Raw genomic sequence first — 26405 nt, forward strand, 5'->3', positions numbered from 1 at the left:
AAATACGATGGCGATAATCAGCTTTGATATTGCTGTATATTTTATATCGCTGCTGTCCGCCTTAAAACACCATAAAACCACTGTACTCCACTTTATGTTTGTAGGGGCAGTAATCCCACGTCAGGTATGTAAAACTATGTTTCCAGACAATGATATTTTCACACGAAATAAAACGATTTAATATTGATAATCATGCAAGACACAATAGCACAACCAAAGGCTTGAAATTCCAATTGAATAACAAATATAATTAACTTGTTTACGTTATGCCTAGATCATACCTGAAGTCAGGTATCTCTAAGCTACCTCTGTATAGGTATATAAAGTCAGGTATCTTTAAGCTACCTCTATAATGTATATAAAGTTACTCATATTCACTCATATTGAATCGTTTATCAGTCGAACAATCTTCCTTATAGAGTGAATAACAGTATACCACAATGGACTACAAAATTTTTTCTCCGTGTTGTAGACCGTTTGCGAAAAACGGTAAGAAATGTTCATCTGAAAAACGTTTCTTAACCGTGTCAATAATTGAGAAACTTAAGTCAATGGGATGCAATATCCTTTTAGACACATCTTTAAAAATTTGCGGATCATGCCGTTTATCTGTATACTCTTCCAAACCAAAGCAGTGTAATACTGAGGAGCAGATCAGTACAGCAGTAGGAAATACTTTAGAAGAAGTACCATCAATAGTTTCAGTCGTTTCAGCATCTTCGCAAGATTCCCAAAACAGCAATATACCAGAGTATTCCCGAGCGTACAACATTGAGCTATTCAACAAGGGAATCGCCGGTATTAACGTTTCACCAATAATGACGAAAAGACTTGGACAGGCTAGTTACCCCGAACAAATATTCAAAGAAATTTCTAAAGGTTAAAAGAAATCTATTTTACTTTTCACATGAAGAAGACGAAGAGTCGAACTTTAAACAAAAGGCAAAAGAGTTTGATGAAATTATCAATCAGCTGAAAGAGAAATTTTACTACACAGAGACAACAAGATCAGAAAAAGTTAGAATTTGAACAGTTTTGCCTAAGTCATGGTCCGTGCAAAAAATGGTAGAAGAACTTGGCGTTAATAAATGTATGGCAATTCAAGCTAAAAAACTGGCAAATGAAAAAGGTGTATTGTCGACACCACAAATATGCAAATATGGACCAAGTTTAAGTGAAGATGATAAAAATCTTGTTTCGGAATTTTATAATGACGACGATATCAGTTGATCATTACCTGGAGAAAGAGACTATGTTTCTGTAGCCAAAGATGAGAAGCATCAACACATCCAAAAAAGGTTATTAATAACATCTGTTGGCGCGAAAAGCAAGGACATCCCTATAACACGCGCTTTCAACAACATAATTGATTGTCACCGAACAATTTGCATATTGAATTCTTCAGTTGACAAAGGATTATTTTTTGTCTATTCATCACATATCAACTGATGAAGCAATTGTTCAAATGTGGTATAAAAACCAACCAAAAATGAAATAAAGACAGTATACCAATTGAATTCCTTGAAATAAAGCACGTTTTTATTTATCCTTTTCGTCTTCGAATAGTCACCTTTCCGATTTCGGTTATTTTTTTGAGATCTCACGTATCAACATCATTAAGGGAAACTTTCAACAGTTTTAAGCAACTTAATCCAAATTGCAAAATTGGATATAGCTCTTTTGCATCAATGCGTCCGAAGCATTGCAAATTGCTGAGTAGTTCAGGAAATCATAACGTTTGTGTTTGTACATTCCATGAAAATATATTGTTACCTTCGTGAATGTAAAAAATGCCCAACAATGGACGAGTTTAAAAACTGGTTTCTAGATGAGCTTCAGGAACGCAATTTAATTGAAATCACTTATGCACAATGGATTTCTACTGATCGATGCAACATAGAAACTCTTGTAAAACCGGTGGAAGAATTTGTATCGTATTTTTGCGAAAAAAATTGAAGTATTACTTACTCATGATTACATTAAAACACAACAGTCCACATTTCTTAACAATATAAAAGCTATTTTGCAAGAAAATGAGGTTGTTGTGATTTGCGATTTTTCCGAAAATTATTCATTTGTGCTTCAAGGTGAAGTTCAAAGTCATCACTGGAACAATGATCAAGCAACAATCCATCCATTCGTTGTTTATTATAGAGATGAAAAAGGTTCTCTGGCAAATGTAAGCTTTGTAGTTATATCTGAAGTTTTAAGTCATGACACAATAGCTGTGCAAGTTTTTTTTTAAATTTTCTACATGACTTCTAGTTTATATGAAATTTTTTTAAAAAAAATTAGTTTTTGAGTTATAAATTATCAAAGATTTCTCCTACTAAAATCGATACGCCCTTTTCAAAAGTTACGCTTGAGTCAAAAAATCCCAATTGCTGTGGAAAGCTCATATTTCCTTCAACCCAGACGGAATACAAACTTTCATTCGAATCATATCATAGGAATTGCTCATATGTACTGTTAGAATGTAGTATTCGGTGAAATGCGTGATGGATAACAACAGCTGTAAAACATTCACAAGCTACGCTGTTCAGTAAATTGGATGCGTATCGTACTCGTGAACCCAGCTACGAGATAAACACTCATCACCATAAACTTGTTTTATCAACTGACACGTTGTCGTCGGCCCATTAGAGCGAATCGAACACATCACGGTTTGCGATCACATGCCCGGGCTGAGTATGAGGTATGTGGTTATGGCACACGTACTCTTTTCCTGTTTTCTCTAGAAAAAAATATATTAAGTAAACAGGTTATACTTTATTTCAATATAGTTATATTTAGGGAAAATGTACTAACTTAACATATTGAGCCTCGCGTCGTTCTCTGGGGAGTGACACCGAATTTTCCGTCTGAGAGCGTCGATCTCATCGCGCCGACAGTGGATTTTTCGTTTGGAGAGCGTAGGTACTGAGAACGACAGTAATATATGTATATACAGTAAAAACTGTTTTTGTGCGGTTTTTTTTGTGCGATTTTTTTTTGTGCGATTTATTTTGTTCGGTTTTTTGTTCTTGTGCGATTTTTTTGTGCGGCATATGAAAAGAAGCATATTTGACGAAGTTGTCGTCCATTTACTTTTTTTCGATGGTTTATATGCATTTCAGTGCGAAAAAAGCATATTTGCGTCTCAATTGTCCACTTCTGAAATAATTCCCCTCTCCCATCAAATGCTCTAAGTTTTTGTAAGTTTTTGCATGACATGATTTCTAACAGCAACGTGTTTCGACATGCAACTAAAAGCACAAAACAGCCACGCGCAACCGAAAAAGCATCTGTCCCATCGCAAAGCAGGGAAACAAAAGGAAATTGAACGGTGAATGGCGTGAATTTGGGTTACTTTCTTGGGGGAAACTTTTTTTATGCGGTCCCTATCTACCGCACAAATAAAGGTTTTTTTCAAAATGTGTGCCGAACACGATTTTTTAAAGCTACTGGTGAAGTTTTGCACGATTTTTTGTGTGCGGTCCCTGTCCCCGCACAAAAAAAGGTTTGCCTGTAATGGATTTTTTAAAAGTCCAGTATCAATCCGCAAGGACCGACGTGGGCCTGTTTGAAAAGTTCAATGTCGGTGCCCTAGTTTGAGCGGGGTTCAATGTATTAAAGAAGCCAATAGTGGTAACAACCAATTTCCCATGCGTGAATTGTCTCGTCAATGTTAAAAAGTTGATATGATATTATTTTTCAAAAAAAAAATTGCTATTCTATATTTTTCATTTGAATAGAAATCCAAAACAAGTACTAGTAAATGACTCAAATAAAATACTACGTTGAAACGACGAAGCTTCACTGGGAACGTTAGTGAACGCCTTCTAAGAAAAGGAAGAAATTTACGAATTTCATACTTCATTCACGAATTTCAACTCTTCTAAGGAGTTGGCAGCACCATTTCAGATTGCAGTGAATAGTTGTGGAAGTAAAGACATAAGCCATTTGAGCAACGTTTTTTTTTTTATCCCGTTTATTTATTTATTAGGCTCATTAGCATTTTAGCTGTAACAGAGCCGGGTTGTAAGTGCGTACATGTACATATGTTTATGTTTCTATAAATTGTAAATTACACGGTAGTTAGTAGTAGCTATTTAGGCGCTAAGTTTTCTGTTCCATTACATTATGGTAAATTACAGAGTAGTAGCCATTTAGGCGTAAGCGTATTCTATCTGTTCTTCCATTGTTCAGCAGACCGGACAGCGGAGACATTTGATATCATTGTTGGGTTATTTATAGAACAGCAGCCCGATGTTTCTTGCAGAGCAGAGCAGTTGTATGGATGAATCGATCTTTGTTCCACCGTGGATCGATTTCCATCGCTGATGATGGTTGCGTGGACGTAGTTATTCTATAACAACACAAAGATGGTCAATTGAGGGCCCTGAGTTTGAACTCACGATCGATCGCTTGGTAAGCGATACTTGAAACCTCAAAAAAAATTAGACAATTTTTCTGAAAAAGGCCAAGGAAAACTATGAGGCCTTGTGGGCCTTTGACTAAGAATTAAATGTACAAAATTTTTTAAATTTTCATAAAAAATATCATTATATTTTACTTTAAAGGACAGTGTAATTTATTCATTTTTCTCAAAAACTTACTTTTTAAAATCCTTCAAAAAATTATACACAATTACAATTACAATCAAGACATCGGAAGACGGGCACATTTACAGGGAAAAAGTTTTTCTAACATTTTTTTTCTTTTGAAAAAAATGAGAGATGTAAGTGTTTGATCATTTTTTTTACATCGACTCTCTCTTTTGGTCATAACTTAGCTGCAAATTCATTCCAGCTATATTTGACTATGTGGAAGATAGGTCAGAACCTCATCTATCGGATTCTATAACAAACTTAAATTGGAACGTTTTTGCAGATGAGTTATTAACTGAAGAAAAAGTAGATGAAGAGAAATCGATCAAGTCACTTACACCCCTTGCATTCTAGGCCCCTCAAATAATACTTTAAAACTATTTTTGTTCAAAGTCAAGATAACGATATAGTGTATTCGGCACAGTTTTTAGATCTCATTAAAATATGGACTTTTGTCGAAGATGTCAACTTTCTATTTTTTATAGTTTCTAGTATAACTGATTAATGGCATCTTTGTATGAAGACTCCTGATAAAAAACATAACAACCGTAACATTTTTGTGTGCAAATCCTCGCGTTTGATATGTTCTTGACATGTTTCTAAATAAAAAAAAAATGCAGAACATGGTGATCGTGATAATTCACACACAAAAATGTGACGAGTAAAACATTTGGAGTAGTTTTTCGAAGAAAACATGAAAAAGTTGATGATAGATAAACTCTTTTGCTGTAACAGTGCCCGTCTTTCGATGTATAGATGACTTTTTGGTGAATGTATGGGATATTCATTTACAGCATTTACCAAGCCGATTCAGATGATTAAAGTCAATTAGCTAGAAAAATATTACACTTGCAAAAAAATTGGGTTTAATTTTCGAAATTATTGATTGTATAGGTTTTTTCACATATCATAAAATCAGAGAGTTTATGAGTTATGATTTTTTCAAAGTTAACCAGTGGTCCAAAAAATCAATCTCTTCCCCTTTTATCCACCACAAAAACTCATCACTTTTGAACTACTGAACCGATTCAGATGATTGACATATCAAGTTGAAGCCTATGGACCTTCTTTTAAAAAATATTACACTTGGTAGAAAAATGAATTTTACTTTTGTAATTATTGAATGTATTTTTTGTCCATAGTTTACTCGGATAAAGATAGAGGGCGCTATTATTTTTATAACTTTCTTGAAAGCTGAGTTTTTTTTTACATATTCAGAAATCAGAAAAATGTTTTCTTCCTTTTTTGAGTTGTTATTTTTCATATTTAACATGTTTTCAGTCTTCGATCAATATCCCTATGCGACTAGACTAGATCTATGCTACTAAAATCTATTTTTCAGCAAATGTTATGTTATGTTTTTGTTGTTAAAGCTCATTAGCTTCAATTTAATATGTCGGTAATCTGCAGTTCGAAAGTTTTTGAAATTTTTTGAAAAAGGGCATTTTTGGATAACAGAATGTATAATGTAAAACAAAATTTAGCTTCAAGAAAAACTATAGAATAATACAGTGCCCACCATCTGTAACCTAACAACGAATACAATCAATAATTACAAAAACAACATAATTCTTTTGCAAATGTAATATTTTTTTTAAAAAAGAGAATTATACCATAAGTGTTAATTTAATATGTCACTCATCTGAATCGGTTCAGTAGTTCAAAAGTTATAACTTTTTGTGGTGAGAAAAAGGGGAATAGACGAATTTTATGCCAACTCGACTGGCCGTTGGCAGCACCATCTCAGATTGTAGTGAAACGTTGTGGGTGTAGAGACATGAGTCATATAAGCGACTTTGCATAGTTGAAATATTCGAAAAATAATTAGACTACTTTTTGGAAAAAGTTTTTTTTTTAATTTTTTTTTCTTAATTTTTTACAAAAATTTATAACTTAAAAACTATGATACCCACAAAATTCTTGTCAGAGGATGGAATACAGGAAATTGTTTGAATTTTTACAAAAAAATACCACAAAAAAAATTGGAAAAAAATTCCGCTGAAAAAAAAGTTATTTTAAAAATTAAAAATCATTTTTCTCAAAATCGTATGTCAAACATGAGTATTTACACACAAAAATGTTCATTATTTTTTTCAGGAGTATTCATATAAGAATGACTTATATTCCAAAAACTTTAAAAGATAGAAAGTTGATGTCTTCGACAGAAGTTTATATTTTAACAAGATCTAAAACTTTGTCGAATACACTAAATCGCTATCTTGACTTCAAACAAAATTAGGATAAGTTGTATTTATTTCAAAGAAAACACGAAAAAGTTGTTGTTCGAAAAACTTTTTCCCTGTGAAAGTGCCCATCTTCCGATGTATAGACGACTTTTTTTTTATTCAAAATATATATTTTTATTAAGGCTCATATGGCGTCAGCCTAACGGGGCCGGGAGCTCAATATTTTGACAATGTTTGCTTACAACTATGTTAGTAATATGTAACCAATTACTCGCGGTTGGCTCGAGGTTAGTATTACAAGTGTTCTCATAATTGCGATGTTGCAGTCTTCAGTGCTCTGTACGCGTACCCGACATGGGATACTTCCTATTGGGATGCAGCTGACCGTTAATCAGCAACGCCCCCCTAGTCTGCACCCCATATCTAGCGTGGTGCATCTTTCTCGACTCGAGGAATCCAGGATAGAATGATCACTAGCCAGCGCAATCATCAGCTCGTGTAGAGTTGTCATGAGCGGTACAACCTTTGGCTCTTGTTGAATGATCAGAGGACTGCACAACCTTCGGCCCGTGTATCTATGTATGTATGTATTGCCGCGACTAAGTAAAATGTATGTATTGCCGCGACTAAGTCAAAGTTTATAGATCAGATAGGAGGAATATGAAACAGGGACACAACGAAGGAAACATCATTAAAGGTTGACATCGGCGTTTCTGAGGAACAGGTATAGATGGAGCAGCAGATCAGGATCACGGCTACCTAAGATATCCCGGACGGGGATATCCGATTGTCTGCCTTGTGCTCTCAGTGCTCTGGAGAGCTGAGAGCGGGCAGCATGGAACCGGGTACACGACCAGACAACATGCTCGATGTCGTGGTAGCCATCGCCACAATCACATAGATTGCTTGCTGCGAGCCCAATGCGATAAAGATACGCGTTTAGGTTGTAGTGATTGGACATAAGCCGAGATATCACGCGAATGAAATCACGATCTGCATTCAATCCCTTGAACCATGCACTCGTCGAGACCTTAGGGATAATCGTGTGTAACCAACGACCGAACTCATCTTCACTCCACATGCGCTGCCAACTTACGAGCGTGTACTGACGAGGATTGTGAAAAAAATTATTATAAGCAATTTGCCTTTCAAAAAGTGAATGGGAATGAGAAGCTAGCGAGTCCGCTTTCTCATTCCCCGGAATCGAGCAATGAGAGGGAACCCATGTTAAGGTAATCTTGAATAATTTTTCGACCAAAACACTCAATAGATGTCTTATTCTTGTTAGGAAATAAGATGAGCGTTTATCAACTTTCATTGAGCGGATTGTCTCTATTGATCTGAGAATGTCTGAAAAAATAAAATAATGGTCGATGGGCAATGTTTCAATGATCCCTAGTGCGTAGTATATCGCACCCAGTTCAGCGACATACACGGAACAAGGATCATTGAGTTTGAAAGAGGCACTGGAATTTTCATTGAAGATGCCGAAGCCAGTGGACCCGTTTATGTATGAACCGTCAGTAAAGAACATTTTATCAGATCTAACTTTACCATATTCTGCCGAAAATATCGGCGGAATAGAATCGGAGCGTAGGTGATCTGGTATTCCATGGATTTTTTGTCGCATGGACAGATCAAAAATGACAGAGGAATTGCAAAAGTATGGGAAGCAAACTTGGTTGGAGATGCCTGGTGAAGGGTGCACGTCGTGGTTAAGGTACTCATGGTATAAAGACATAAAACTTGACTGAGGAGTCAGTTGGAGTAGATTTTCTAAGTTATCAATCACCAATGGATTCATGATCTTGCAACGGATGAGAAATCTGTAGGATATTTCTGTGAATTGAAGAGTAAGCGGGGGTACTTCTGCCAAGACTTCGAGACTCATCGTATGTGTCGAATGCAAACACCCCATGGCTATACGCAAGCAACGATATTGTATCCTCTCCAGCTTGAGAATATGAATCCTGGCAGCTGATCGGAAGCAAAAACTGCCATATTCCAACACTGATAATATCGTTGTTTTGTACAACTTAATGAGGTCTCCTGGATGGGCGCCCCACCATGTTCCGGTAATTGTTTGGAGAAAATTGATTCTTTGCTGGCATTTCTGTTTCAGATACGCAATGTGTCTTCCCCAGGTACATTTAGAATCAAAATATACACCCAGATATTTGATAAACTTAGAGATCATGATCGTTGAAGCTGGAATTGGGCGGGTTCGTGCTTCCTAGAAAAAAACGACCATTTCAGTTTTCTCCGTAGAGAATTCGATACCCAGCTTAAGGGCCCACGTGAACAGGTTGTTCAGGGTATCTTGCCACGACTTTTGCAGAACGACGGGATTAGTACCCGTGATGGAAATGACTCCATCGTCTGCAAGTTGTCTCAGCGTGCAGTCTCTAGTTAGACAATCATCCATATCATTGACGTAAAAACTGTACAAGAGGGGGCTTAGGCAGGAGCCTTGCGGTAGGCCCATAAAACTGTAACGAGAAAATTTCGAGCTGCCATGAGAGAAAATCATGTGCTTTTCTGACAGTAAATTATACAGGAAATTATTGAGAATTGGTGAAAGTCCACGATTATGAAGCTTCTCTGAGAAAATTTCCATGGAAACTGAATCAAATGCCCCTTTGATATCGAGAATATATAGACGACTATAGATATAGACGACTTGTTGGATATTGTAAGGGTTGTTCATGTATATATTTTTAGGAATTTAAATAAAAATACGTTTTTGAGAAAATGAATTTTAATAAATTTTAAAATAACTTTATTGTTAGTGAAATTTTTTTCAAAAAATTTTTGGCCAGTCATCTGTAATCGTGCTGTATTTTAGATACTGAATAACAAAACAGCCATTTCATGCCAAACCGATATAGTGGTTCTCAGATTTTCATGAAAAGTGATAGTTTTGTTCTTTATCGCAAAACATTAGACCCGTATTTTTTAAATTTTTCAGTAGGGTGACCATTTCCATTTTAGGGTTGTCCGAAAAATCAACTTTTTCCTTTTTTTTTTTTTTTTCCAAAAATGACTTTTTTCAAAAATTCATAACTTTTGAACTACTGAGCCGATGCAGATGATCGACATATCAAATTAAAGCCAATCACCTGGTATGTTACTCTGTAGAAAATTTGAATTCTGCTCTCGTTATTATTGATTGTATTCGTTTTTTATTGTTTTCATAGTTTCGAGACCAAAGGCGCTATATTTTTTAATATTTTTTTCTGGAAAGCTGAGGATTTTTCACATAACATATATCGAAACTAGAGAGGCGTTTTTTTCATTTTTGAGTTATGATTTTTTAAAGTTCACCGATGGTTCGAAAAGTCAAATTTTTCCTCTTTTTTCCAACACAAAAATTCATAATTTTTGATCTACTGGACCGATTCAGATGATCGACACATAAAATTGAAGCCAATTAGATAGTCCTTTTTGAACGTTTGGACAACCATCAAATGGAAATGGTCACCCTAGTGAAAAAAAAAAAAAAATACGGGTCTGATGTTTTGCGATAAAGAACAAAACTACCACTTTTCACGAAAATCTGAGAACCACTATATCGGTTTGGCATGAAATGGCTGAAAAGTGCTACCAAATTTTATATTTTTCAAGCATACGGTGTACAATGGCCCAACAGAAGTATAATATGCTCATAAGCATATAAATAAATAATGAATGGGAGATTCCGGTGAGCGTGTTCTCCCAGTATTCGTGCATTAATGCTTCAGTTCGCGCTCTTTTTTTTTACATTCTCTGAGCACATAATATAGATGCCAGGTGTTTTATGTTTCCGTTTTGAAGACATTTAATTTCGTGAAAACATACTGAGGTCATTTCAGTATATGTGAAATAATAGTTTGTGTGATTTATCGAACATGATTTAGAAATATCGTGATGGTTTAGCCATTTTTGTTCATTATGATTACATTTGAAAACATTTATTCGTGTCATGCAGAGATATTTGAAAAAATCATCTGACATCTCTCACATACAAGCTATTTCTCTCGTGAGAATGTTATCCGGCCGAAAGCGAGCAAATTGCCCCGACCGAGGGAGTGCCGTACTGCCCGATAGTCTGCTGAAACGGAAAATATTCAATTGAGAAGGAAATGAATCCTTTCTTACCGTTCTTCATCTGAGATATCCACTGGGAACTTGACTCAATAAATATGACTCACAGTTATCGCCTCTGGATCGGTTGCAAGCAACAAAAACATTATAAAAACGATGTAGAAAATTACATCGAAAATCGCATCCCAAGCAAATTATTTTTCTTATTTTTTCAAGCTTGTTACAAATGTAAAACTTACATGGTAGGATTCTATCATTGACTAGCACGATTGCTTATAACCATTGCATTTCTATTTTTGCGGGTTTACGAGAAAATCAGACGGATCAAATTGCCCGTCAGGCGCGTTTTAGACACATCTCCTCTATAAAAAGATACACATATAGATAAATCTAAGGTTTATGTCAACATTACAATTTATGACATCGGAAAAATATTTGTATAATGGTTTTGAGATGTCGGTCTGAATAATTGTGGATGCAATAGCGATCCACGAATCACTGGTGTGTTTTACTCACCCCTGTATCGACAATCTTAATTAGTACAGATCGTAAAGAGGAGGAGGAGGACTTTTGGACGATTTTCAAATATTGTGGAAGTGTGAAATCATTCATTATCATATGACGAATCTGAATTAAAACTAATTATTGCTAATGTCACATTTATAGAATCCAAGATGGTTTTTTTACGAAAACGATGAGATTGACATCGAAAGAAAAGAACACTTAAAGCCCGAGAAATATGTTTCATTAGTGCTTTATATAAAAGATATAGAGGTCAAATAGTGAAAAACCATCTGGCAAATGCCGCACAAAACAGAAAACAAATAGTTTCAAACATAGATTAAATAGAAACTGGAGATAACAAAAGTCATATATTATGAGACTCTTAAACACAAGCTTGGGTGAGACCAGGTGAAATCGACCAATTACAGCCAAAGAGAATAAGATGGATTTGATGTGAACATCACGGTGTTGTGCACTATGAGTTACAGAACATATTTGATACTTTCACCGGAAACTAATGTGATTTTCATGAGTCCCTGCGTTCTATGAAGCAAGAATGGCCAGAATGGGTGAATGCCAGACCACGTATTTCAAACGTTTTGAAAACTTATTATTCATAGTTCTCAATTTGAACCTGAGGGAAGGCTTTAATTACATAAGAACACATTGAAAATTTGAACATTGAGGATGAATGGAATTCTTTTCTTCCACATTTGAAAATGAACTTACCTGAATTAATCAGCAGTATAAGTAACACGAGCATCCAGCAGCATGACGCAAAGATCCGCGATGCCATTGTGAGCTGCCAAGGTAGGAAGTAGCACATACTTTAATACTACGTGCACACACCCACACTCCCACTCACTTCACGGCGAAACTTAATTCTCCCCAAGTCCCTCCTCTTCCATTCCGTGGTGTGGGCACTCCTCACTCACTACCGACTGTTATTTATCTTTCCACTCACTTTACACACAAAAACACAAACTAAGCCGACAACGATGTTAACAACTTCACTTTTTCGTCACTTCTTGTGTCTATTGAAAACCCTGGAAAACATTATCTGTGGTTTCAACAGGCGAAGGGGGCGAGTTTGAAACGCTTTAAACGCTGAGGCCAGCAGGAAAAAGATCGAATAATGGTTGGAATTTTTTCGTCTACCGTTTTGTAAAGAACGCACGCTCGTACACACACAGAAGCACACGCCCACAAAGCTCACCCATTTGTGGGATGAAGTGATGCTGGAACTTTCTTTGCTTCTCGAATTTATCACGTTTCATCACCCGGAATGATGACGAAGAAGATTTACGGACGAAAGCTCGGACAACTTTCTGGCAACCTTTGAATGGGACTTCTCTCAGTCTCACAGGAAAAAAAAGGTTCAATTTTAATTATCGCCTACAGACAGTACGGATGAAGCGGGAACCAACTTTTTTCTAAATTCGTATGCAAAACGGCGGCTATAATTGATGAGTATGTGCTTAAAAGTTTCCCTCTTGCTTGATTTTCACAATCGCAACGGTCTGATGTCCTTTTTCTATCGGGTACCCGTCGGTCAGAGCTATGCGACTAGAAAGCAAATTCGATTCCTGTCGAAATTCGGAGGAAAAAAAACTCGTCACGCGTCTTATCGGAGCGATCCTTCTCGTCGGTCCTTTATCGCAGTTTTTTTTTCTGTTTTCCCGGTGCTCGGTTATCTTTGAGAACGTCATTTATTTTCGTCGTGGCCATTACACAAAACACAAACAGCCCCAAATGAATCTATTTTGCTCGCCCGGCCTGAAGCATTGTTTTTTTGCGCCCCTCGAGATCCGTCTTGGGGGCCCAGCGCTGATGATGATTTTTTTTTCTCGTTGTTGTTTCTTTGTTTTCCGTCACTCCAGTTCCCAGCGTTGGAGGTTGGTACTTGGAACGAAACGACGAATCCCTCCTGCGGTGGTGTTTTGTTTCTTTTCCGCTAAGCCTATCCTATTTCCAAAGCTGTTTGTTTAGTCGGTTGAACAACAAACGGTCGACGGGTCAACTTTTTCCGGCTGGCAGCCTGCTGTGGGGTGGTGGGCGAAAGAGCGACTTGCTGTGGCCGTATTTTCCGCCGCCACTGCTACGAAGGCTATGAAAAACGGGTGAAAGTTTTTATTTCTGTGGTCGTCCAATCGGTAGGGCTGAAAAAGAATAGATGGAAAATGAAAAATGTAAATCATGTGGTCTTGCTGATGGAATTGTAAATAATATATTGTTCCGGATAGTGGTGCGCTAAGGAAGCTATGCGTCGAAACAACATCTTGAGCACTTCATTTTGGAGAAGAACGTAGACAAAACACATTTTTATGGTTTCATAGGTGCAACAATTATTTGAGAGACTTTATATGCATGTAGCACGAAGTAAACAGTTGAGCAATAGAAACGCACATACGCACTAGTGCTTTTTCTTCGGTAAAACTTTCGTTCCTAGCGGAGCCCTGTCGATACTATATAAAATTGCTAGTGTTATTCTTCTTAATTCAGAATTCGAATAGGGGAAGGGTGGTAAAGGCGGACACCCGAAGTAAAAGTTGATTTTTTCGTGAAATTCACAAAAAATATATAGCTATCTCACCACAAATTGATAGTCTAGGTCTCTTTTTGTAATAAAATTTGTCTTTGAGGTAGAAATTTTGAAAAATGAATGTGAACGGCATCTTTGAAAAAATAAGATTGAGTCGGGAAGGACGGACACTTTGCGGGAAATATGGACAATTAGGGTGTGACACTAACTGAAAATTCAAGTTTATGTACTCGATAAGTTTCGGATTACATTTTAGAAACGTTCTGCTGATTCATTCATGGTATGTGGTTGCACTTGCAAACGTAGTTGGTGGGCATCTGTTAATAAAAGAAGGAGAAGATAACCAAATTGTTTTAAAAACAAAATGTTTGTTCTTTGTCGGTGGAGTGTCCGTCTTACCCGTCTTGATAAGTATTTTATTTTCGTCAATATTTTTGGAATAAAAATGAGAAAACTTTACCGCTGATTCGATGAACTAGAAGAGAAGTGATGGTAAAACATTCACGTAACGAAAAACACCCCAAAAAATTACTCGATAACAATGAGAACCTTCCGGCACCTGGTGGGGAGTCCATCCCGAAGATCTTATAATGTTGTGTCGAACAACTATTCTCTCAGTGATGGAGTATGGCAGTTTCTGTTTTCAATCAGCTGCCAAAACACACCTCATTAAACTCGAGCGAATTCAGTATCTTTGTCTCCGTATTGCGTTGGGATGTATGCCCTCAACGCATACCATGAGTCTCGAGGTTTTGGCAGGCGTACTCCCACTAAAAGATCGCTTCAAATTATTATCTCTTCGGTTTTTCATCCGGTGTAAGGTTATGAAGGTTATGGTGATCGGAAATTTTGAGCAGCTGATCGAGCTAAATTTTCACTCCGGATTCATGAGTTCATATCATGAATTCATCTCCATGCAGGTTGATCCTTCTTCGTATATTTCCAACTGTGGTTGTTTTCCTGACTACATCAATTCCTCTGTGCATTTTGATCTGTCCATGAAGCAGGATATCCATGGATATTTAGATTATTAACGATCGAGGATCGCTCCAACGATCTTCGATTCAAAGTATGGGGGTATCAATTGTGATAATATGTACTTTACTGATGGGTCCTCTATGAATGAGTCCACAGGATTTGGAGTGTTCAACGAAATTTTTAGCACCTCACACAGTCTTCAGAATCCTTGTTCAGTATATATTGCTGAATTGGCAGCGATATACTGGGCGCTGGACAGCGTCGCCTCACGAACTGTTGAACACTATTACATTGTAACGGATGGTCTTAGCTCTGTCGAAGCTATCTGTTCAGTGAGGCCGGAAAAGCACTCGCCGTACTTCCTTGAGAGAATACGAGAAATTTTGAGTGCTTTATCCAGACGCTGTTATGTCATTACCTTTGTCTGGGTCCCTTCACATTGCTCAATCCCGGGTAACGAGAGGGCTGACTCATTAGCAAAGGTAGGTGCGATTGAAGGCGACATTTACCAGCGTCAAATCGCCTTCAATGAATTTTATTCTTTAGTCCGTAAAAATACCATCGCTAACTGGAAACGCAAATGGAACGAAGATAAATTGGGCCGGTGGTTTCACTCGATTATCCCTAAGGTTAGCCTCAAACCGTGGTTCAAAAGTCTGGACTTAAGTCGGGACTTTATTCGCACCTTCTCCCGACTTATGTCCAATCACTGTTCGTTAGATGCGCTACTCTTTCGTTTCAATCTTGCCAGCAACAATCTCTGCGTCTGTGGTCAAGGTTATCACGACATCGAGCATGTTGTTTGGTCGTGCGAGGTGTATCTTGTCGCCAGATCGAATTTAGAAAACTCCCTTCGGGCCCGAGGAAGACAGCCCAATGTGCCGGTGAGAGATGTGTTGGCTCGGTTAGACCTTGATTACATGACCCAAATATATGTTTTCCTTAAAGCTATCGATCTTCGTGTGTGATTGTACCTATGTCCTTATACCCTCCTTTTCATCCATTGCGAGTGATTGGCCCCCTTGGTAAAAACAGTAAAATAAGTTGAAATGTAAATATACAATAGATATACGAATAGAATTAAGAATCGAGTGTGATCATCAACATTGTAACAATTCCCTTATATCCCATCCCTTTCCTGAAAGAATATGTCACCCTCTAAACTCGAGTAAACCGCGAGTAATCGGTTTTCCACCTTACTAACCATAGTGTTAGGAAAATTGTTTCTATATATATATAGTTTAAAAAATATATTTAAGAATTCGGCTCCTTTAAACTAATGTAACTGAGCCTGTAAAAATAAACGATTTATTAAAAAAAATGAGAACCTTATTTCCTGCAGACGAAAAATTACATCGAGCTGCTCTTTGGAGATTACTTTTTTTGTTTTTATTTACAACTCGCTGACCCGGCAAACTTCGTCCCGCCCAAAATTTGTTTTTTGTTGTCAATACCTTCAAACATTCACGTTGTCTTACTATGAGCAAGTTCATGGGTCCAATCGCAGAACTGTTCATTGATTCATCTTCTAATCGACCCCGTTGAATTTACCTTTTACGATAAAATTCCTAGTATTTCTACCAAAACTCATCATTATAATATCAGATTATTTTCAGACACAATTCTTGTTCAAGATTATTCAACCACTCACAAATAACATGTTTCTCCGTTACATAAAATAATTTGTTTATACAGAAAATATGATACAATAAAGACAGCCTTAAATCGGACAATTCTGCTCTTATCAACACATTCGGCGATACTTTTTTATTGGTATAGATAGAAGAAGATGTAGGAGTGCGATTCATCACATTAAAATTCATTTCCAGTTTCAAACAAAGATCAATTTTGCTAGCGCAAAAATCAAACGGACTAACAGCACTTGTCACTATGTAATTGTAGAACATATGGGAATTTAATTTTTCGAATTTTCCCTTTTTCCTTCAGAGTTTTCCGAAAATTTTCAATTGTCATAATTGGTTGGAATATTTTTGGTTGAAATATTTGTAATATTTTTATGGGACCCCCTCTCCATTCCAGAGGAAGGAGGGGTGTCATACCATAATAGAAACATTTCTCATACCCAAAAACCCTTACATCCCAAATTTGGCTCCATTCGCTTGATTAGTTCTCGAGTTATGCAGAAGTTTGTCTTTGTGTACCTCCTGTAATTTGTGCTCCCCCTTAGAGAGGGGGTGGAGAGTCTAACCATCATAGAATCATTTATTGCACCCTAAAACCGCCACTTTAAATATATGGTTCCATTTGCTAGATTAATTCTCGAGTAATGCAGAAATTTGAGTTTGATTTGTATGACAGCCCCCCTTAGAGAGGGGGTGGATAGTCTAACCACCATAGAAACATTTATTGCACCCTAAAACCTTCACATGCTAAATTTGGTTTCATTTGCTTGATTAATTCTTGAGTAATGAAGAAATTTGTGTTTCATTTGTATGGCTTTGTATGGCAATAACGCATAAAAATACACAATAGTAATATTACAGAGACGCGCACAGTCCAGAGTACACAAATTACGATTTTTCGCGTGTATACTGTCGTTCTACGCATAGTTGTCCCATGTTACTTTTCGTCAATTTTCAGTTTTCTTCATAAAACAATATTTTTATGCCTACTATTCCGGAAAAACACAAAAAAGTTATTGTTTGTTCCCAGCTTTTAAAACATAACATCAAGCTCAATGTTGATATTCTACGTATAACTGTCCCACCATGTACTGTATGTAGATCCATAGTAAATGAATCGGTTCAAGTACAAGAATTTTATGTCACGCTTTCAGTAGGGCTGATCATTTTTGGTTTGGAAGAACGAACTAATTCTCAAACAAATAAAAAAAAGTTTTACAGAACACGTGTACATATTGTTGATAAAAATGAGATTTATATTCTGCAAAGGGGTTTCAGATCACTTCCTTCTTCATAAAACGATGTTTTCATGTATAATATTTCGGAAAAAAAAACACATAAAAAGCTTATTGTTTGTTCCCAGTATTTCAAAAAACAACTCCAAGTTCAATTGTCCCATGTTGATTTTCTATGCATAACTGCTCCACCATGAATTTTTAAACTTATAATAAAGCTTTATTGATTCAAGCGAGAGAAACTTTTCACATTTCATTAGACAACAGTTTACTGCTCATAAAAAAAACCCGGTGTATTGCTAAACTGAAATGCTTAAAGCTTCAGGTAGATAAATAGAAAACTAGAAAACTTTGTTGCTGATTTTGGAACATGGGACAACTATGCGTAGAACGGTAGTATAGCGGTGTTAAATAACATTTTGGAAGTGAAAAATTTAAAAGTTAGTAATTTTTAATGTGTAATTATTAGTTTTATCCCAAAAATTCATATTAAAATGGATTATTTCTATCAATCAAATTAAAGCTCTCAAACCATTCTACAATTTGTTCTTTGACGCCTAACTTCTATCTTTCTCAATTTCACTGCAATTTCGATATAAACAATTAAAATAAAAAAATAAAAATTCAAAAATTCAAGCAAAATCTTCAAAAATCGTGATTTTTACTCCACTGTATATATAATAGCCTCTCAAATTTCACCTTAACGTTGAAAGGAAAAAAATATTTTTTTTTCAAACTGTATATTATCGAGTCCAAAATTGTATATAATCGAATATAATCGAGTCCGACAAGTATAAAAATAAATACTTTGCGTAATATACATTTGATAAGCTTAATTTTTTGTAGCGTTACCCTCTATATAGAAATCAAAGATGTAGTCCTACGTCTAAATCTAAAATGGTGTCCTGAGTAGGCTTACACGACGGTAATCGAATATCTCAGTAGATTTCAAACTCTATAGGTAGACTTCCAACAATGCCAAATTCAAGAATAAATTTATCCTGAAAAAGCAGATTCTCTGCTCCGATCCAGGATGGTGTTTACAATAAAACAATTTGCTAAACATTAGCACCATCTGTCCGGTAGCATGTCGGAATATTCAGCACACTATTGCTAAGCACTTTAGTGACGATCAATATTCCTTGACTCGCTTCTCGCCATCTGATTGCTCCAATTTGTCACGCTATCGTTGTCTCAATTAGGATTACTAGAATTTTTCGTTTTTTTTTCTACGAACAAATTGGGGGAAGCGTAGGGCAGTCACGGATCTGCTGGTGCTCTCGTTGCCCGAGCTAAGTGTCATTTGCATCGTTTCAGCCCAAGAAATGAAAATCTCCGATAACAGACATCCGCCAAGTGTACTCATCAGAAGCACCATTATTCTAAAAGGAGCTTAAAAACGCCCCCTCGGAGTCGTGTTACTGCAGAGGCAAACTGTGAGTGAGGGCGAAATAAATATTCCTGCTAGTCTGGCACTTCGTGAAGCAGAACGCTGACACGTATCGTTTTCGAGATTGCTCACAATGGGACGGTGGACGACCGTCCAAAAATACACCTGTTCACACTTTATGTTCAATCAAGCGAGCCATAAATCTCCCCCCTCAAAGTTCCCCTGAGATTCCAGAGGTGCCAACGCATCCGAGGCGGAAATATAACGCAATTGCTCTGTTAAATATGAAATAGCATAGAAGTCAACTTGTGCAACTGGCATCACTGCCAACGTTCATCTTTTTTCCCCACCTTTCGTAACCGTATTTCTGCTTCACTTGATTGCTTTCGATGAAATAAACGTCCGCTGTGTTCGTAAATAAATTAAGCTTATTAGGTACACAACTACATTTTATTCCCTACTCCCAGGAGCGAATCTCCCTCCGTCGAGAAAAACAGCAAAAACGGGAAAAAAGCACATCTGACCGAAGGCACAAACATGATGCCGGCGAGTCCGTGCTGGGGGCTTGGAGCATAGCATCGAAGAAGAGTCCACATTTTCCGACTCTTTCCCTCCCCTTGGCATCGAAGAACAAGTTTTTTGTATTTATATTTATTGCCACCCCTCCTCACCGGATGGCGCTCCCCATCAGCGCACAAAAAGCAATGTTGAGCTATTAAATTGATTTTCATTTTATTTGTTCAACTTTTTGTATGAATGGATTTCACCGCTTAGTCGTACCCCGGAGTAAACAAAATCGAGGGTGACGACGATTTCCTTAATGAAATCCAGCAAATAAAAACAAAACGACACCCACATTGACAAGATTTCTCTGTGCCGAATTCAATCAATGAATTCTCTGGAATGACATTAACTCAGGTTGATGTTTTCGTTTTCATTTCTCGGCTCCGCAAAGGTTATCTGTCTCATAAAGTGGGGTAATGACTTCTGGGCTGATAAAAAGAGGCCATCGATTCATAGTAAGGGGCTAATTTATGTCCTTTACGCCATAACCACCTCCACCGTCCTGCTGGAGCACTTCACTGACAGTGATAAAACGTGGGTACTAGCGCGAGCACTATAATCGTGATGTAAATATGGCAAAGTAAAAGTAAACATGCCTTCGGCATCCCATTTTCCGCCGGAAATTTCCCGCACGTACGTATATTCGTCGAATCTGTGCTTGTGTATGTGTACATTTTGTTCCCACAGAAGGGCGCATTGAATTTTATTGGCCAGGAAATCCTGATCTCCGCCTCCGTTTTTCATATTCTAGTGTCGGTCCTAGCTGGTAGCTCTGGCGAACCTACTCTCAGGAACGAAGGGAACTAATTTTACAGCCTTAATAAAAGGGTAGAAAACGATTCTGCTTCCGAGTGTGCTCTTATCTAGCCAAAAAGTGGGCGAGATCTTCCCATTGGGGCCGCAATCGAATTGAGCAAGCGCTTAAACTGTTCCACTGGGGTCTGCAACTAATTGGGGAGAACCTTATTTTTTCATACCTGATCCATGGTTTTCATATTTTGTGACTATTATAATTTTGAAATGCTATTTGAAACTATCGCAAGACATAGATATTTCATTCCATTCAAATTATGCATTGCTGTTCTGATGCTTGCTGTTCAATGTGCCGTTCTGAATCATATTTCGGACACTTTGTTTTAATATCTTGAAATGCTTAATGTACTGATGATATAACTATAAAATTAATATCACAATTGCTTCTTTAGAGTAATTCCTTGGTTTCACTATCATTATAAAATTTAAAATATTGATTATATATTATAAAATATAATCAAGTGTAATGTAATTTTCGTTCAAAAAATTACAAAATAAAATGCCCGAATCTTGAATTCAATCTGTCCGAAATTTAATTATTTTATAAATGGTTTGATTTTTATTCGCTTGATTTGAATAGCGTTTTCTTGCACTGTGATCACGCGTATTCTAGAGCTTGCCACTCAGAATGCATTTAAGGCGTGTTATTTGGCATAGAAATCTCAACTAAGTACTAATAAAAATGACGCAAGTAATACTACGTTGAGACGGCGAAGTTCCTCTAGGAACGTTAGTGCCATTGAAGAAGAAGAAGAAGAATAGCATTTTATTCGATGATTTTTTTATGTTTTCAATCAAATAGGTACCAAAGTAGAAAACTTAAAAGCATATTGAACTAATTTATCAAAACTATCAACCAAATAATACCTGTGCATAAAGGTGAGATCTGGTTTCAGCATCATATGCCTTAAGCGTCCGAAATATGATTCAGAACGGTACAAATAGTAACTGAAAAACCAGAAACCCGCAATCTGATATCTGAATCTGTAATCTGGGTCCGAAAACAAAGTCATGTTAGTTCAGGTCTTACTCATGATATTGGGGCCTGACCGCTGGACAGCTTTCACATAGATTTTCCGCCCTACCCAGTAGCATCACTGGACTAGAATGTAACGCTGTAAAATTTACAAAATATTTTTAATTAATGTTTTTAAAAAGATCATAACTTTTACTAGGAATGACGTGATATATTTTTTAGGAAACAGTACCTTCCAGTCCACCTTATGACAGTCATAAACAGAATATTGGAATGCCCTAACGCAACCCGCAATTCTGTTTACTTTTCGTCGTTCGTGAAAACACTGAGTTTTATCAAAAAATATCTTCAAAATTTCTCGTCAGGCAATTAAATAGTGATAATTTGATGCAGTAATTTTGAAAACTCAACCGAAAATCCTTTTTTTTCCGTATGAGCAATTCCAAATGAAATCGAAAAATGACAAAACATGAGTATTTTTGATTCGAATGAAAGTTAGTATTTCGTTTGGGTTGGAGGAAATATGATTTTTCCACAGCATTTGGGATTTTTTTGACTCAAGTGTAACTTTTGGAAAGGGCGTATCGATTTTAGTAAGAGAAATCTTTGATAAATTATATATCAAAAAGTATGAGTCTTGCCGAAATACTGCCTAGACAGAGTTATAGAATATTGATGTCCAAACGTAAAAAAGCATACACTGAGAAAAAAATAGTACTTTTTTATTTACAAAAAAAAACTTCAATTTGCAATAAATAACGATATATGTATATATATATATATATATATATATATATATATATATATATATATATCGTAAATATATATTACAGAAGAAGAAAATTTGGTCCATAAATTAAATGTTGAAGTTTTTTCTCGCCAACCGAAATAAATTTATTTTTAGTTATCTGATAAGGATGTTATTGTATATCTTTTATAGCACTTGATTCAATCAGATTTCATCAATGAACACTCCAGAATCCATTGTCACAATTTTATTAACTTTGAACCAATTGAAATCCCTCATTCTGCATTCATTCATATAAAAATCACCGGAAAAAACCTCTAGCGCATTTAATTTGTTCATGCATTAAAACCTGAGGCAAACTTTTCGTCGATTCTCACTGCTGTTTCAACTTACCCCAGGATTGAAAAAAATGGGTAAGTTGAAATGCTCAGAGTTCTATACGTGCAATTCCAAATGAAATCGAACTAAAAATGCAGATTTTAAAAACATGTATTCTTTTATTCGAAAGTTTGTATTCCGTTTGGGTTGGAGGAAATATGAGCTTTACACAGCATTTGGGAATTTTTTGACTCAAGTTTAACTTTTGAATAGGGCGTATCGATTTTAGTGTGATAAATTATGATAATTTATATCTCAAAAACTAGTCCTACCGAAATAGTTTCTTGGAAAGAGTTATAGAGTATTGATGTCCGAACGTGAAGAAAATATATATAATTTTTATGAATTTTTGAAACTTCGAATTTTTGTATGTTAACAATAATTTTTAGCCACAAATTATGAATTCTGATGTGATATAAAACAAAAAATCTCTTTATTAATCTCTTTCTAAATGCAGACATTATCGAGATATTCCAAAAATATTTCTAATTTATTGTCTTTTTTATAGTAAATACACCCAAAGTTAATTTTAGCACATTTTCTGGCATCCCGATTTATTACATTAAAGGAGCTGAAAGATAACATAAAATGTTCTACTCCCCAATACATGTATATCATTTGTATGATATATATGCTAGAGTCAATATGACGGAGCGAAACAGGAGACACATTTAAATGAAAGCTTTTCGTATAGTTTGCCAAATACACGGCCCAGACAGAGAAATATATATTCTCGTTCATGTTCTTCTTTATCGGCTTAGAAAACACCTTCCAACTTCATTTTATGATGAGGTGTAATATTATCACGCTCCTTTATAATAACGTTGGTAGCTATATGGATAGCGTGGTCATGTAAAGTAACTTCGAATTCGCAATAAAAAGAGAAAACAAAACAGAAAGAGATGTCTGCACGCATACATACAAACCATTTTTAAGCTTCAAAATAGCTCATTTTTTGTGCATTTGACTCTCACGACCAGGAAATGGCATCTTTTCTGCCAAAGATGGCATGTTTTCTGCCAACGCTAGTTTGGGTGTAGGCTCTTTTAATATGTTTGTCACGTTATACCGCCATGTTCATGCAATTTTATGAATTTGCTTATAACTTGCAACAACTTTTCACTTACATATAGTTTTACCATAATGATGTATTTGGAAAAGTTTTGAAAATTCTAAGCAAATTGATGGTTGTTAACATACAAAAATTCGTTTCGAAAATTCATGAAATTTCGATGTTCCACAAAGTTCGTCAAAAATAGTTCTGCCGTTTTGTACTAATTTTTTAAATTTGATTTGTGATGTATCACTTCTATTTTACGTAAAAAATAAAAAAAAATAAAAAAAATACATATACAAATTTAAAAAAAATTTAAATTGAAAAAGATAATAAATAAAATTTTTTTTTCAACTATCTCGAGAATGGCTGAAATTTTCTACATGACTTTTATTTTATATGAAAAAAAATGAAAAAAATAAATATATATATATATATATATATATATATATATATATATATATATATATATATATATATATATATATATATATCGTTATTTATTGCAAATTGAAGTTTTTTTTGTAAATAAAAAAAGTACTATTTTTTTCTCAGTGTATGCTTTTTTACGTTTGGACATCAATATTCTATAACTCTGTCTAGGCAGTATTTCGGCAAGACTCATACTTTTTGATATATAATTTATCAAAGATTTCTCTTACTAAAATCGATACGCCCTTTCCAAAAGTTACACTTGAGTCAAAAAAATCCCAAATGCTGTGGAAAAATCATATTTCCTCCAACCCAAACGAAATACTAACTTTCATTCGAATCAAAAATACTCATGTTTTGTCATTTTTCGATTTCATTTGGAATTGCTCATACGGAAAAAAAAGGATTTTCGGTTGAGTTTTCAAAATTACTGCATCAAATTATCACTATTTAATTGCCTGACGAGAAATTTTGAAGATATTTTTTGATAAAACTCAGTGTTTTCACGAACGACGAAAAGTAAACAGAATTGCGGGTTGCGTTAGGGCATTCCAATATTCTGTTTATGACTGTCATAAGGTGGACTGGAAGGTACTGTTTCCTAAAAAATATATCACGTCATTCCTAGTAAAAGTTATGATCTTTTTAAAAACATTAATTAAAAATATTTTGTAAATTTTACAGCGTTACATTCTAGTCCAGTGATGCTACTGGGTAGGGCGGAAAATCTATGTGAAAGCTGTCCAGCGGTCAGGCCCCAATATCATGAGTAAGACCTGAACTAACATGACTTTGTTTTCGGACCCAGATTACAGATTCAGATATCAGATTGCGGGTTTCTGGTTTTTCAGTTACTATTTGTACCGTTCTGAATCATATTTCGGACGCTTAAGGCATATGATGCTGAAACCAGATCTCACCTTTATGCACAGGTATTATTTGGTTGATAGTTTTGATAAATTAGTTCAATATGCTTTTAAGTTTTCTACTTTGGTACCTATTTGATTGAAAACATAAAAAAATCATCGAATAAAATGCTATTCTTCTTCTTCTTCTTCAATGGCACTAACGTTCCTAGAGGAACTTCGCCGTCTCAACGTAGTATTACTTGCGTCATTTTTATTAGTACTTAGTTGAGATTTCTATGCCAAATAACACGCCTTAAATGCATTCTGAGTGGCAAGCTCTAGAATACGCGTGATCACAGTGCAAGAAAACGCTATTCAAATCAAGCGAATAAAAATCAAACCATTTATAAAATAATTAAATTTCGGACAGATTGAATTCAAGATTCGGGCATTTTATTTTGTAATTTTTTGAACGAAAATTACATTACACTTGATTATATTTTATAATATATAATCAATATTTTAAATTTTATAATGATAGTGAAACCAAGGAATTACTCTAAAGAAGCAATTGTGATATTAATTTTATAGTTATATCATCAGTACATTAAGCATTTCAAGATATTAAAACAAAGTGTCCGAAATATGATTCAGAACGGCACATTGAACAGCAAGCATCAGAACAGCAATGCATAATTTGAATGGAATGAAATATCTATGTCTTGCGATAGTTTCAAATAGCACTTCAAAATTATAATAGTCACAAAATATGAAAACCATGGATCAGGTATGAAAAAATAAGGTTCTCCCCAATTAGTTGCAGACCCCAGTGGAACAGTTTAAGCGCTCGCTCAATTCGATTACGGCCCCAATGGGAAGATCTCGCCCACTTTTTGGCTAGATAAGAGCACACTCGGAAGCAGAATCGTTTTCTACCCTTTTATTAAGGCTGTAAAATTAGTTCCCTTCGTTCCTGAGAGTAGGTGCGCCAGAGCTACCAGCTAGATGGATTTCTGTCTGTCTGTCTGTCTGATTCTTATGGACTCGGAGACTATTGAACCGATCAACATGAAAATTGGTATGCAGTGGTTTTTGGGGCCGGGGGAGGTTTTCGTGATAGTTTGAGATCCCTCCCCCATACAAATGAAAGACAAATTTCTGCATAACTCGAAAACTAATCAAGCAAATAGAGCCAAATATGGCATGTGAATATTTTACGGGGCACGAAACGTTTCTATGATGAATACACTCCTCCCCCCTCTCTAAGGGGGCGGGGGGGCTGCCATACAAACGAAACACAAACTTCTGCATAACTCGAGAACTAATCAAGAACAATTTGAGATGTAAGAGTTTTGGGGTATGAGAAATATTTCTATAATGGTATGACACCCCTCTCTCCTCTGGAATGGTGAGGGGGTCTCATAAAAATATTACACATATTT

General features: G+C 35.8%; 1 protein-coding gene across 4 annotated transcripts in view; it reads right to left on the minus strand.

Moving 5' to 3' along the window:
- The window catches only part of LOC129777802 (zwei Ig domain protein zig-8-like), a 515724-nt gene that overhangs the window by 457730 nt on the left and 31589 nt on the right, over positions 1-26405 (minus strand). For all 4 annotated transcript variants that reach the window (XM_055784290.1, XM_055784289.1, XM_055784288.1 and 1 more), the window contains exon 2: positions 12092-13521. In XM_055784290.1, the coding sequence (XP_055640265.1) occupies positions 12092-12188 (97 nt within the window). In that variant the 5' untranslated portion in view covers positions 12189-13521. The remainder of the gene's footprint in view (positions 1-12091; positions 13522-26405) is intronic.

The sequence above is a fragment of the Toxorhynchites rutilus genome, chromosome 3 (genome assembly GCF_029784135.1).
Source record: "Toxorhynchites rutilus septentrionalis strain SRP chromosome 3, ASM2978413v1, whole genome shotgun sequence".
In the NCBI taxonomy this organism is placed as follows: domain Eukaryota; kingdom Metazoa; phylum Arthropoda; class Insecta; order Diptera; family Culicidae; genus Toxorhynchites; species Toxorhynchites rutilus.